Source organism: Doryrhamphus excisus, linkage group LG1, assembly GCF_037039965.1.
Source record: "Doryrhamphus excisus strain RoL-2023G ecotype Guam linkage group LG1, RoL_Dexc_Guam_v1.1, whole genome shotgun sequence".
Lineage (NCBI taxonomy): Eukaryota > Metazoa > Chordata > Actinopteri > Syngnathiformes > Syngnathidae > Doryrhamphus > Doryrhamphus excisus.
This window is the reverse complement of record NC_136357.1, coordinates 27,370,681-27,386,718: the sequence shown is the minus strand read 5'-3', so window position 1 is coordinate 27,386,718 and position 16,038 is coordinate 27,370,681. Positions and strand designations below refer to the sequence as shown.

At 36.4% G+C, this 16,038-nt stretch overlaps 1 protein-coding gene across 2 annotated transcripts in view; it reads left to right on the top strand.

Moving 5' to 3' along the window:
* Positions 1-16,038, top strand: part of igdcc3 (immunoglobulin superfamily, DCC subclass, member 3) — a 96,134-nt gene that overhangs the window by 54,849 nt on the left and 25,247 nt on the right. For both annotated transcript variants that reach the window (XM_058077249.2, XM_078793033.1), the window contains exons 3-6: positions 5,508-5,652; positions 7,022-7,152; positions 7,421-7,558; positions 11,506-11,664. In XM_058077249.2, the coding sequence (XP_057933232.2) occupies positions 5,508-5,652; positions 7,022-7,152; positions 7,421-7,558; positions 11,506-11,664 (573 nt within the window). The remainder of the gene's footprint in view (positions 1-5,507; positions 5,653-7,021; positions 7,153-7,420; positions 7,559-11,505; positions 11,665-16,038) is intronic.

Below are 16,038 nucleotides of genomic sequence, written 5' to 3'. Positions count from 1 at the left end.
TTATTTTATTTTTATATTATTTATATTTATTTATTTTATATTTATTATATTATTATTTCATATATTTACTGGGATATTTTTTTTTTCTTTAGCGATGCTTTGATGCCATGTTTGAGATCATCCCAGCAAACCGCCCCCCCCGCCCCCTCCGCAAATGAAAATATCACACATACACTTGGCGACTTTGAACACGGAATTAGCGAGATATTTAATATTCAACAGACGCTCGGCTACTAAGGGAATTATTGATGAAAAAGGGGGAGCTAATATTTAACATAAATGCGTGTGCGTTGGTGGGGAATGTCGAGAAAATAATACCAACCGAGACATCTTCATCATGCAAGATGCAATGCTATGCTACGCTAACCGTGGCTCCTTGAAAGCACCATGACCTTTACTAAAGTGAAATCACGTTATGGCATGAGGGGCTATAGCTGTGATTTACTTGATTGTTCTTGAACGCTTCCCCAAAGCTGATCTCATGTTTACATGTGTTGAAAAAAAAAACATACATTTCTCGACATATGTAAACATTTAGTATGTAGGTCAGGCACGTTTTAAAAAATTCATGTCCAACATCGTCTAAGACAACAACAGGACAGACACATCAATATCCTCGTACGCCGCGTTTTTTTTTTTTTTTTTTTTTTTTTTTTTTTTTCCCGAAGCTACACTTTCACATTTCTTCCCCCCCCCCTGATAAAAAACAAAAGACGGCACGGACGAGCGATGAGCAGCAGCAAACTCAATTAGAGAAGCCCTCTTCATCCACATTGTTCCCGCCCTCGCCGGCACATGGATTCATTTAAATGTCAGCCGCAATTAACTTGGATGAGGTCGGGAGACGCACCGGCGTTCAGCCATTCTTGCTATTTCATAACCAACAGTAGAGGTGTCCAACGCTTTTTTATTGAAATATGACAGGATGCAAGATTTGTGATGTTAAGTGAAAAAGCGCATTTTTTGCTTAGTTCGATTCCACCCTCGGCTATTTCTGTGTGGAGTTTGCATGTTCTCCATCGTGCATGTGTGGGTTTTTTTCCGGGTACTCCGGTTTCCTCCCACATTCCAAAAAAAAATCGTAAAAAAAAAGCGTCAGATTAATCGACAAAGAATATAATTGTTAGTCGTTTCCTCCCACATTCCAAAAAAAACATGCTAGGTTAATTAGCGACTCCGAATTGTCCATAGGTATGAATGTGAGTGTGAATGGTTGTTTGTCTATATGTGCCCTGTGATTGGCTGGCCACCAGTCCAGGGCGTACCCCCCCATAGTCTAATGAAATCGAGTGCAAAAGGTTATCCTCTCATTTAGTGTGGAAGTGGTAAATTTTTTGCTTCATTGTCCCATGACCTCACTTCATTTGAAAGACTTTTTTGATCTTAGAATGAGTTATTTGGAGGCTAACTGGTTAGCTTAGTAGGTGGCTATGCTAGCAGTGTTGATCCTGTTCTCCACCGTGCATGCGTGGGTTTTCTCCGGGTACTCCGGTTTCCTCCCACATTCCCAAAAAAACATGCTAGGTTAATTAGCGACTCCAAATTGTCCATAGGTATGAATGTGAGTGTGAATGGTTGTTTGTCTATATGTGCCCTGTGATTGGCTGGCCAACAGTCCCTCTCGATCTCATGTCAGACAAACATTGTATGACATGAGATCAAGTGCAAAAGTTTATCCTCTCATTTAGTGTGGAAGTGGTAAATTTTTTTGCTTCATTGTCCCATGACCTCACTTCATTTGAAAGACTTTTTTGATCTTAGAATGAGTTATTTGGAGGCTAACTGGTTAGCTTAGTAGGTGGCTATGCTAGCAGTGTTGATCCTGTTGTTTGCGCAATGTGATGTAAACAAAGAATAATAGTGTAAAAGTGACTTTTTGGAGTGTTATTTCATGTCTTCAGGGTTCTAATAACGTTAGCGCACGGGCCACACAGCTAGGAGACCCAAGTTTGATTCCACCCTCGGCTATCTCTGTGTGGAGTTTGTATGTTCTCCACCGTGCATGCGTGGGTTTTCTCCGGGTACTCCGGTTTCCTCCCACATTCCAAAAACATGCTAGGTTAATTAGCGACTCCGAATTGTCCATAGGTATGAATGTGAGTGTGAATGGTTGTTTGTCTATATGTGCCCTGTGATTGGCTGGCCACCAGTCCAGGGCGTACCCCCCCCATAGTCTAAGGTGCAAAAGGTTATCCTCTCATTTAGTGTGGAAGTGGTACATTTTTTGCTTCATTGTCCCATGACCTCACTTCATTTGAAAGACTTTTTTGATCTTAGAATGAGTTATTTGGAGGCTAACTGGTTAGCTTAGTAGGTGGCTATGCTAGCAGTGTTGATCCTGTTCTCCACCGTGCATGCGTGGGTTTTCTCCGGGTACTCCGGTTTCCTCCCACATTCCAAAAACATGCTAGGTTAATTAGCGACTCCAAATTGTCCATAGGTATGAATGTGAGTGTGAATGGTTGTTTGTCTATATGTGCCCTGTGATTGGCTGGCTCGCCCAAAGACAGCTGGGATAGGCTCCAGCACCCCCCCCTGCGACCCTCGTGAGGATAAGCGGTTGAAAAAAAATGAATCGAACTCGGGTATCCAAGCTGTGTGGCCCATGCGCTAACCACTTGACCACCGTGCAGCCAAATTATGCCTCTTTTGTTAACATTACGACGTCATTCTTTCAGACTTTTCTGGTTAAAGTACATTTTTAGAATTTTGCCGTGGGCCAATAAAAAAGTAGCCATGAACATATTTAATATGGTATATAGTACGTTTACAGGAGAATAAGCGGCATAGAAAATAGAATTATGGCGTACCGGTACCCTTTGGCGTTATATGTCTATATATGAAAGGCACTCATCCCAAGTCTGATTCCCTCATCTGGAATAGAATAGGCAAATGATTCAAGTGGAATACTAGTGGAATACTAAACAGATGTGTTTAAATTTTTCAACATGGCGTCTAATATGCATCGAGAGATCTAAGGTCATCGTGGAGAATAGCACACTTCTCATTAAGCTATGAAATGGAGTCATCACAGCATCGCATCTTCCCACTTGTCGCCACTTTATATCAGTCACGTCTCACGAAAAGCGGACTAAATATGTTCTCTATCGGCGAGAGCGGGTGCTTTGTTTTTATTCCAGTTAATGCATTTTAAACAGTACAATAATAACCTCACACTGGAGCATCACATGGATCAAAAATGACTTCAAAACCAAGCGGAATAAAATTGGACTTATTAATAAAGATTAGAATAAAGCCTATCCCAGCTGTGTTTGGGCAAGCCAGCCAATCACAAGGCACATATAGACAAACAACCATTCACACTCACATTCATACCTATGGACAATTTGGAGTCGCTAATTAACCTAGCATGTTTTTTTTTTTTGGAATGTGGGAGGAAACCGGAGTACCCGGAGAAAACCCACGCATGCTAACCACTCGACCACCGTGCAGCCTTCAATTTAATTATTTGTAGTTAATTCAGATGATATTATTATTTAGAATTTATTATATTTATTATTATTATATTTTTTAAAACTATTCTTATTAAAAAATATTTGATGGTAGGCCATTTTTTATTTTATTTTTATATTATTTATATTTATTTTATATTTATTATATTATTATTTTATATTTTTCCTGGGATGTTTATTTATTTATTTTTTCTTGTCACCTACTAAGCTAACCAGTTAGCCTCCAAATAACTTATTCTTAGATAAAAAAAAATCTTTCAAATGAAGTGAAGTCATGGGACAAAGAAGCAAAACATGTACCACTTCCACACTAAATGAGAGGATAACCTTTTGCACTCGATCTCATGTCATACAATGTTTGTCTGACATGAGATCGAGAGGGACGACGATGACGGGGGAGGGGGGTACACCCTGGACTGGTGGCCAGCCAATCACAGGGCACATATAGACAAACAACCATTCACACTCACATTCATACCTATGGACAATTTGGAGTCGCTAATTAACCTAGCATGTTTTTTTTTTTTTTTTTTGGAATGTGGGAGGAAACCCATGCATGCTAACCACTCGACCACCGTGCAGCCTTCAATGTAATTATTTGTAATTAATTCAGATGATATTATTATTTAGAATTTATTATATTTATTATTATTATATTTATAAAAAAATATTCTTATTAAAAAATATTTGATGGTAGGCAATTTTTTTGTTTATTTTATATTATTTATATTTATATTTATTATATTATTATTTTATATTTTTACTGGGATATTTTTTTTGTTTTTATTTTTTCTTGCCACCTACTAAGCTAACCAGTTAGCCTCCAAATAACTTATTCTAAGATCAAAAAAAATCTTTCAAATGAAGTGAGGTCATGGGACAAAGAAGCAAAAAATGTACCACTTCCACACTAAATGAGAGGATAACCTTTTGCAGTCGATCTCATGTCATACAATGTTTGTCTGATATGAGATCGAGAGGGACGACGATGGGGGGGGGGGGGGGGTATACCCTGGACTGGTGGCCAGCCAATCACAGGGCACATATAGACAAACAACCATTCACACTCACATTCATACCTATGGACAATTTGGAGTCGCTAATTAACCTAGCATGTTTTTTTTTTTTTTTTTGGAATGTGGGAGGAAACCCATGCCTGCTAACCACTCGACCACCGTGCAGCCTTCAATGTAATTATTTGTAATTAATTCAGATGATATTATTATTTAGAATTTATTATATTTATTATTATTATATTTTTTTAAAAATATTCTTATTAAAAATATTTGATGGTAGGCAATTTTTTTGTTTATTTTATATTATTTATATTTATATTTATTTATTTTATATTTATTATATTATTATTTTATATTTTTACTGGGATATTTTTTTTGTTTTTATTTTTTCTTGCCACCTACTAAGCTAACCAGTTAGCCTCCAAATAACTTATTCTAAGAAGAAGCAAAAAATGTACCACTTCCACACTAAATGAGAGGATAACCTTTTGCACTCGATCTTATGTCATACAATGTTTGTCTGACATGAGATCGAGAGGGACGACGATGACGGGGGGGGGTATACCCTGGACTGGTGGCCAGCCAATCACAGGGCACATATAGACAAACAACCATTCACACTCACATTCATACCTATGGACAATTTTGGAGTCGCCAATTACGATTCGTATTTATATTTCATTATTCTGTAAAAGCATTGAAAATGTGGTTACTAACTCGAGTGAGCGTAATGGTACAGTCCATGTCTGGTCCTTGGGTCCTTAGTTGAGTGTTTTCATCAATAGCGGCTCGTGAAGAAGGAGCCCCTTACTGAGAACCAAAGGCGCCATTTAAGTTGATTTATGTTGCATCCTTCACCTGTGGTCACAAGCTTTGTGCGGTGAATGAAACATATAAAACAACCCCCCCCCCCCGTACCCCCCCCCCCCCGCCCCGCCGAAGGGCACATCAGATGCTTTTGAAAAGTAGCAACGTGCTAACAAGTGAATCAAGACCCCCCTCCTGCTCTTTTCCTCAGCCATGGCCGACTTCCACGTCCAACCGGAGGCGGTTCACGTGGAGGAGTCTGGTGTGGCCAGATTCCAGTGTCAGATTCACGGTCTGCCAGAGCCCGTTATCAGCTGGGAAAAAGATGGCCGTCCCGTGGAGACCAAGGACAAAAGGTCTGTGTTTGCATTTCCATCGTTACACATTGACGTGATGTCAGTGAAGTTATCAAGTTTGGACAATTTGATGTATTTTTAATCCCACTCCAAAATCTTGTAGGACATGAAAAGTGTCTGTGAAAAGTATTTTATTTTAAAATAATTATTTAAGTAATTATTAAATAATTATTTGTAAATATTTTTTCAAATAATTCTTTAAATAATTACTTAAATAATCAGTAAATAAATATTTTTAAATATATATATATATATATTTATTTTTTTTATATTTTTTTATCCCACTCCAAAATCTTGTAGGACATGAAGTGTCTGTGAAAAGTATTTTATTCAAAAATAATTATTTAAATAATTCTTTAAAATATTTTTTTAAAGAATTATTTAAACAATTAGTAAATAATTATTTTTAAATAAAAAAAATGTAATCCCACTCCAAAATATTGTAGGACATGAAAAGTGTCTGTGGAAAGTATTTTATTTTAAAATAATTATTTAAATAATTATTAAATAATTATTTTTAAATATTTTTTTTTAATATATTTTTTAAAAGAATTATTTTTGAATAATTTTTTTTTTTTAATCCCACTCCAAATTCTTGTAGGACATGAAAAGTGTCAAAGGGGGAGTCCAGATTTCATTCATCCATCAGTGGTTGATCCAAAAGTTGATGCTTTAATTATTAAATAATTATTTAAATAATTATTTTTAAATTAAAAAAAAATTGTTATTTTATTTTTGTCACGTACCGAAGTACTAATATAGTTTAATAAAAAAAAAAAAAGCTTATTAAATCCTACCCTTCCATCTGGTACTTTTACAATCAGTAACTGTTACATTTGTTCACTTCCTGCTTTCCTAATATAGTTTAAGTTTTTGTTTTTTTGTCACGACAAAAATAAAATAACATTTTTATATATATATATATATTATATATTATATTATATATATTTTATATATATATATTATTATTATTAAAATAATCATTTAAATAATTACTTAAATAATTATTTAAATATTGTTATTGTTATTCTTATTATTAAATAATTCTTTTAAAATATTTTTTAGTTATTATATTTAAAAAATAACAAAAAAAAATTAAATTATATTAGGAAAGCAGGAAGTGAACAAATGTAACAGTTTCTGATCGTAAAAGTATCAGATGGATGGGTAGGATTTAATAAGCTTTGCTTCTTCCTACTCCTTTTGGACATGTGGAACAAGACCCTGAATACTCTCCCAACCACGCAGGGCCATCAAACTGGACACTGTATCTTGTTAACGTAGAGAATCGAACTAATACACAAAGAGTGACAGAAGGCGATATTGTACATATTATGTATATGGAATTTAACCTTGTTTTGATTTTCAGGTACACCCTTTTACCTACGGGGGTTCTGCAGATTACGGGAGTACGTGAGGAGGACAGTGGAAAGTTCTGCTGTGTGGCTCATAACAGCGCCGGAATCAAACACAGCACCGAGGCCCTCCTTACCGTTTCAGGTTGTCATCCATCCATGCAGCATCAGGACCAACGGTCCCTGTTTTTTTTCCTCGTGGAACACGCTCTATAGATTAATAGCTTCATGGTCTGGATCCCGACCTTTTGTGTTTGCTGTCAACATTCCAGTATATTCCCAAGATTTTCCAAAGCTATTGTTACTCTCCCGGATCTAAGAGATAGACTATATATCGGTTTGAGGCACTCTAGAGGAATTCCATTAAAGGATGCCATCCATCATTCCCATTCCTATCTCATATGTGCTTCCAGGTTCCCAGTCTTCTGTTTACAAAGAACCGATGATCCTCGTCGGGCCGGAAAACCTCACCCTCACTGTCCACCAAACCGCCATTTTGGAATGCGTTGCTACAGGATACCCTCGACCCATCGTGTCTTGGAGCAGGCTAGGTAATCCAACATGAACACGTTGATTATTGACATTATTTGTGTAATTTGCTGTTTATGCTGTACGTGATGTTGTTTATCTATCCATCCATCCATCCATCCATCCATCCATCCATCCATCTATGTCCGTCCATCCATCCATCTATGTCTGTCCATCCATCCATCTCTGTCCATCCGTCCATCCATCCATCCATCCATCCATCCACCCATCCATCTATGTCCATCCATCCATCTAGCCATCCATCTATCTAGTATGTCCATCCATCCACCCATCCACCCATCCATCTATGTCCATCCATCCATCTATCCATCTAGCCATCCATCCATCCATCCATCTATCTATGTCAGTCCATCCATCCATCCATCCATCTATGTCCGTCCATCCATCCATCTATGTCTGTCCATCCATCCATCCATCCATCCACCCATCCATCTATGTCCATCCATCCATCTAGCCATCCATCTATCTAGTATGTCCATCCATCCACCCATCCACCCATCCATCTATGTCCATCCATCCACCCATCCATCTATGTCCATCCATCCATCTATCCATCTAGCCATCCATCCATCCATCCATCTATCTATGTCAGTCCATCCATCCATTCATCCATTTATGTCCGTCCGTCCATCCATCTTCTATCTATGTCCGTCCATCCATCCATCTAGCCATCCATCCATCCATCCATCCATCCATCTATGTCCGTCCATCAATCCATCCATCCATCCATCCATCCATCCATCCATCCATCCATCCATCTATCTACATATGTCCGTCTATCATCCATCTAAACATCCATCCATCCATCCATCCATCCATCCATCTATCTATGTCTGTCCATCATCCATCCATCCATCCATCCATCTAGCCATCCATCCATCTATGTCCGTCCATCCATCCATCCATCCATCCATCTATCTTCTATCTGTCCATCTATCCATCCATCTAGACATCCATCCATCTATCTATGTCCATCCATCCATCTATCTATGTCCGTCCATCCATCCATCCATCCATCCATCCATCTATCTATCTTCTATCTTTGTCCGTCTATCCATCCATCTAGACATCCATCCATCCATCCATCTATCTATGTCCATCCATCCATCCATCTATCTATCTTCTATCTTTGTCCGTCTATCCATCCATCTAGACATCCATCCATCCATCTATTTATGTCCATCCATCCATCCATCTAGCCATCCATCCATCTATGTCCGTCCATCCATCCATCCATCTATCCATCCATCCATCTATCTATGTCCATCCATCCATCCATCCATCCATCTATGTCCGTCCATCCATCCATCTATGTCCGTCCATCCATCTATCTATGTCCGTCCATCCATCCATCCATCTATGTCCGTCCATCCATCTATCTATGTCCGTCCATCCATCCATCCATCTATGTCCATCCATCCATCCATCCATCCATCTATGTCCATCCATCCATCCATCCATCTATGTCCATCCATCCATCCATCTATGTCCATCCATCCATCCATCCATCCATCTATGTCCATCCATCCATCCATCCATCCATCCATCTATCTTCTATCTATGTCTGTCTATCCATCATCCATCCATCCATCTAGCCATCCATCCATCTATCTAGCTAGAGCTAGCTAGCTAGCTAGCTAGCTCTGAAACGCCTCAGTTCCCCTGTGTACGTGTACATTATTGTTCAAATCAGTGTGCCGTACATTATTACAGTAATCCCTCGCTTATCACTGTTAATTGCTTCCAGACCCGACTGTGATAAGTGAATTTCAGCGAAGTAGGGTTTCTTATTAATAGATGAAATATTGACGTAGTTAAATTTGTTTACAGCCTTCTAAATATGCTTTTAAAATATTTTATATATATTTTTTTTATTGTGTGTGCATTTCTGAAAACATTGTGTTCATGTGGATTTATATTTTCATATTATTCATATTAATATTCATATTATTTATATTTTTTTTCATTTTGTGTATGGAATGGCACATCAAATTGCCCGCTCAGCATTTGATATTTGTGCGAGCGTTTCACGTACACGTTGCCCCCCCCCCCTCCCCACCCCCACACCCCCAGTGCATATTTGTATTCTTTACTATCTGTCTTGATCAGTTCTTCAATCTGGCATACGTTTTCTTTAGCAATTATCAAATCTGATTTGCTGCCCCTTTGGCGGCCCCCCCCCTCTTTTCTTCTTCAAGCCGCCGAGGCATAATCACATTGATGGTTCAATCTTGCACAATGCCTTCGGAATGAAATGCTAACACGGTGGGATTTGTACGTATTAGATTACAACAGGGAGGCTGGGAAAAGCCGCAGAAATGAATCTAATAGTTTCACATCAGTCTCTGCTTAACGCCGCAGTTTGTTTGCTGCTTTTTCATTGAGCCGCGCCACACCCCTCCTCCCTATATAGCGCCGGCTCTTTCTTTTTCTGACACTAAGTTAATTACTTCCCGGCGGAGGGAAGAAAGTGAGAACGGAAGAAATGTATGTAGCAGTAAAAAAGTAGCAAAAAAGAACAAGGCTGCTGTTGCTGAGACAAAGCTGGACTGTTACTTCGCAGTAAAAACCCTCATACAACAACATAGGTACAAATAAGCACACTTTACAATATAAGAACTCAAAGACTTGCACCAAAATATGCTATGTTTATATGTTAATTTCTTTCGGAATGAGGTGTATACAAAGGTTCAATTCTGGGTACTGGCAAAAAAAACCCTCATATAACAACATAGGTACAAATAAGCACATTTTACAACATAAGAACTCAAAGACTTGCACCGAAATATGCTATGTTTATATATTCATTTCTTTCGGAATGAGGTGTGTACAAAGGTTCAATTCTGGGTACTGGGAAAAAAACCTTCATACAACAACATAGGTACAAATAAGCACACTTTACAACATAAGAACTCAAAGACTTGCACCAAAATATGCTATGTTTATATGTTCATTTTTTTCGGAATGAGGTGTGTACAAAGGTTCGATTCTGGGTACTGGCAAAAAAACCTTCATACAACAACATAGGTACAAATAAGCACACTTTACAACATAAGAACTCAAAGACTTGCACCAAAATATGCTATGTTTATATGTTCATTTGGATTGGCACTTTTCTTTTGGAATGAAGTGTATATAAAGGTTCAATTCCTTCCGTTTCAGCAAATAAACCGAATGCAATTGGAATATTTGGGTCCATGTATACGTGGCTAGTGGCAAAAAAACCCTCATACAACAACATAGGTACAAATAAGCACACTTTACAATATAAGAACTCAAAGACTTGCACCAAAATATGCTATGTTTATATGTTCATTTCTTTCGGAATGAGGTGTGGAATAGCGATTGCATTTATTGTGACATTTTTGCAGATCTGCTGGAAGCAGATGCTGTGTTAGCATGCTAATGTTAATATGTTAACATGCTAACATTAGCATACTAGAATTTATTTTGCACTTTTTGTGAATATGAACTTAAGCAGAAATTATCATGCTAGGCGTAAAAATGCTAGTGTTAGCATTGCTAGCATAACAGCATGTAGCATTTTTAAAAAAATGTTTTAACGCTATTATGAGTAGGTGTTAGCATGCTGATGTTAGCATGTTAGCATTGTTAGAATGCTAACATTAGCATACTACGTAGATGGAACAATCCTAATGTCAACATTACTGATACAGCTTGTTGATAACAGCGTCGAGGTTGTGATGGCATAGTGACTTTCAAGAACACAGTACTTGTACAGTACTCAGTACTCTAAATTTTCTAGTTACCTTGAATTTATGCATTTATTCATTCTTTTTTTTTTTCTTACCTTTCTTATCCCTTCTATCCAGCTTTGTTTGATAGCGATTGCATTTATTGTGCCATTTTTACAGATCTGCTGGAAATGCGAACATGTCCTGGGGATTAGTCGTATCGATCTGACTGCTGTCCTTTCCTCTCTCATTAGACGGGCGCCCAATCGGTGTGGAGGGAATCCAAGTGCTCGGCACCGGCAACTTGATGATTTCCGACGTTGGTGTGCAACACTCAGGGGTTTACGTGTGTGCTGCAAACAAACCGGGGACCCGCGTTCGTAGGACCGCTCAGGGTCGTCTTGTGGTCCAAGGTGAGTTGAAGAAAGCATGCTAATAATTATCGTACCGATATGAGGGAATTATGATGTTAAAAATAGCTCAGATAACCCGGTCATTATAAAAGAAACGTGGAGTGATTTTTTTTCCTGCCTTTAAATTCCTTTAATGCCTTTAAAATATTAGCATGCTAATATATATAACAATAGCTAAAAATACTGCATTGTTAGCATGCTAACATTAGCATACCCTCGTGAGGATGAGTGGTAGAAAATGAATGAATAAATTATGGTAGGTGTAAGCATGCTGATGTTAGCATGTTAGCATTGTTCGCATGCTAATATTAGCATACCCTCGTGAGGATGAGCGGTAGAAAATGAATGAATAAATTATGGTAGGTGTAAGCATGCTGATGTTAGCATGTTAGCATTGTTCGCATGCTAACATTAGCATACCCTCGTGAGGATGAGCGGTAGAAAATGAATGAATAAATTATGGTAGGTGTAAGCATGCTGATGTTAGCATGTTAGCATTGTTCGCATGCTAACATTAGCATACCCTCGTGAGTATGAGCGGTAGAAAATGAATGAATGAATAAATTATGGTTGGTGTTAGCATGCTGATGTTAGCATGTTAGCATTGTTAGCATGCTAACATTAGCATACCCTCGTGAGTATGAGCAGTAGAAAATGAATGAATTATGGTAGGTGTTTGCATGCTGATGTTAGCATGTTAGCATTGTTAGCATGCTAACATTAGCATACCCTTGTGAGTATGAGCAGTAGAAAATGAATGAATTATGGTAGGTGTTTGCATGCTGATGTTAGCATGTTAGCATTGTTAGCATGCTGACATTAGCATACCCTTGTGAGGATGAGCGGTAGAAAATGAACGAATGAATGAATTATGGTAGGTGTTAGCATGCTGATGTTAGCATGTTAGCATTGTATTTATTTATTAATATTTTACATATATTTTACAATATTTTTTATACACAGTACACACAGAGGTCTTGATCATGGGTAGTGTGCAATATTTTTGAATACTAGTATTTTTAGCCATTTCTATACGGACACCGTATTATGTTAGGTGTTAGCATGCTAATGTTAGCATTGTTAACACGTCAACATTAGCGTACGAGAATTTATTTTGCACTTTCTGTGAACATGAACTCGAGCAGGAATTATCATGCTAAGCGTTAAATGCTAATGTTAGCATTGCTAGCATAACAGCATGTAGCATTTTTATGCTGAATAATGGACAATACATATGGAAACTTGTCATCAATTCAAGTCAATTTCACACTTAAACCACACCCACTTCCGGTGTATGCCCCGCATTTTATTTTAAAAGCCGCTGAAATGACCGCGATAGACAGGATCCAAAATTCCTAACTAGCCTTTCTCATTCAAATACTGGTTTGACCAGTCGGAACATATCTTGCATTCACTCTATTCTTGTATTGATCAAACTGGACCACACCATGACAGTATTGATGCCGATCAATATTTCATTTTATCTTCCTGTCAAGTCAAAGACAAGCATCATATGCCCAGAGGAGTCAAGAAAAATGACAATGTCCATTCAAAAATATTTTTCTGGTAGTTTATTAGTACTGAAGTGGTAAAATCTATTAATGCAAATTATTAAATCCCGCCTAAATAATTTTAAGTGCATTACCGAATGTGATCCCACATTCTGCTTCTGCAAAAAAAAAATTTTTTTAATGAAAAATGTCCATTCAATAATATTTTCCTGGTAGTTTATTAGTACTGAAGCGGTAAAATCTATTAATGCAAATTTTTAAATCCCACTTAAATAATTTTAAGTGCATTACCGAATGTCCTCATTCTGCCTCTGCAAAAAAAAAAAAAAAAATTAATGAAAAATGTCCATTCAATAATATTTTTCTGGTAGTTTATTAGTACTGAAGCGCTAAAATCTATTAATGCAAAATTTTAAATCCCGCCTAAATAATTTTAAGTGCATTACCGAATGTGATCCCACATTCTGCTTCTGCAAAAAAATTTTTTTTTTATGAAAAATGTCCATTCAATAATATTTTCCTGGTAGTTTATTAGTACTGAAGCGTTAAAATCTATTAATGCAAATTTTTAAATCCCACTTAAATAATTTTAAGTGCATTACCGAATGTCCTCATTCTGCCTCTGCAAAAAAAAAAAAAAAAAATTAATGAAAAATGTCCATGCAATAATATTTTTCTGGTAGTTTATTAGTACTGAAGCGCTAAAATCTATTAATGCAAAATTTTAAATCCCGCCTAAATAATTTTAAGTGCATTACCGAATGTGATCCCACATTCTGCTTCTGCAAAAAAAAAATTTTTTTAATGAAAAATGTCCATTCAATAATATTTTTCTGGTAGTTTATTAGTACTGAAGCGCTAAAATCTATTAATGCAAAATTTTAAATCCCGCCTAAATAATTTTAAGTGCATTACCGAATGTGATCCCACATTCTGCTTCTGCAAAAAAAAAAATTTTTTAATGAAAAATGTCCATTCAATAATATTTTTCTGGTAGTTTATTAGTACTGAAGCGGTAAAATCTATCAATGCAAATTTTTAAATCCCACTTAAATAATTTTAAGTGCATTACTGAATGTCCTCCTTCTGCCTCTGCAAAAAAAAAAAAAATAATTAAAAATGTCCATTCAATAATATTTTCCTGGTAGTTTATTAGTACTGAAGCGGTAAAATCTATTAATGCAAATTTTTAAATCCCACTTAAATAATTTTAAGTGCATTACCGAATGTCCTCATTCTGCCTCTGCAAAAAAAAAATAAATTTAATGAAAAATGTCCATTCAATAATATTTTTCTGGTAGTTTATTAGTACTGAAACGGAAAAATTTATTAATTCAAATTATTAAATCCCGCCTAAATAATTTTAAGTGCATTACCGAATGTGATCCCACATTCTGCTTCTGCAAAAAAATTTTTTTTTTAATGAAAAATGTCCATTCAATAATATTTTTCTGGTAGTTTATTAGTACTGAAGCGGTAAAATCTATTAATGCAAATTTTTAAATCCCACTTAAATAATTTTAAGTGCATTACCGAATGTGATCCCACATTCTGCCTCTGCAAAAAAATTTTTTTTTAATGACAATGTCCATTCAATAATATTTTTCTGGTAGTTTATTAGTACTGAAGCGGTAAAATCTATTAATGCAAATTTTTAAATCCCACTTAAATAATTTTAAGTGCATTACCAAATGTCCTCATTCTGCCTCTGCAAAAAAAAAATGTAATGAAAAATGTCCATTCAATAATATTTTTCTGGTAGTTTATTAGTACTGAAGCGCTAAAATCTATTAATGCAAATTATTAAATCCCGCCTAAATAATTTTAAGTGCATTACCGAATGTGATCCCACATTCTGCTTCTGCAAAAAAAAAATTTTTTTTAATGAAAAATGTCCATTCAATAATATTTTCCTGGTAGTTTATTAGTACTGAAGCGGTAAAATCTATGAATGCAAATTATTAAATCCCGCCTAAATAATTTTAAGTGATCCCACATTCTGCTTCTGCAAAAAAAAAAAAAATTAATGAAAAATGTCCATTCAATAATATTTTTCTGGTAGTTTATTAGTACTGAAGCGCTAAAATCTATTAATGCAAATTATTAAATCCCGCCTAAATAATTTTAAGTGCATTACTGAATGTGATCCCACATTCTGCTTCTGCAAAAAAAAATTTTTTTTTCATGAAAAATGTCCATTCAATAATATTTTCCTGGTAGTTTATTAGTACTGAAGCGCTAAAATCTATTAATGCAAAATTTTAAATCCCGCCTAAATAATTTTAAGTGCATTACCGAATGTGATCCCACATTCTGCTTCTGCAAAAAAAAAAAAATTTTAATGAAAAATGTCCATTCAATAATATTTTTCTGGTAGTTTATTAGTACTGAAGCGGTAAAATCTATTAATGCAAATTATTAAATCCCGCCTTATTTATTTTCAGTGCATGAGCCTTCCCTCCAATATGCTCTCCGGTCTTCAATCCTCCAGTGACGAGTGTGAGATATTAACAAAACACACTTTCTTAATTAGCAGGCATAGATAATTCATGGTAATAGTTGAAATCACATGGAATTTGCCGAATACACCGGAGTCTAGTTAAATAAACGCATGAAGCGGGAACCCGAACTTCAGCAGAAGCAAAAGTGTAATTACTTACTGTGATTTAAAGTATCCATAAAGTCCCCTGCCTTGTTCCATATGAATAAGTTATCACCTGTAATTGACCACGGGTGGCATGGCTGAGACGTACTGTGATGAAACTGCAGTTGACTTTCATGTGTTTAAGCGTTTTTAAAGCACATTGAAGGCTAACGGATGCTCGTACGCATGCACCTTTTTTTTTGCCACTTCCTGTTTACA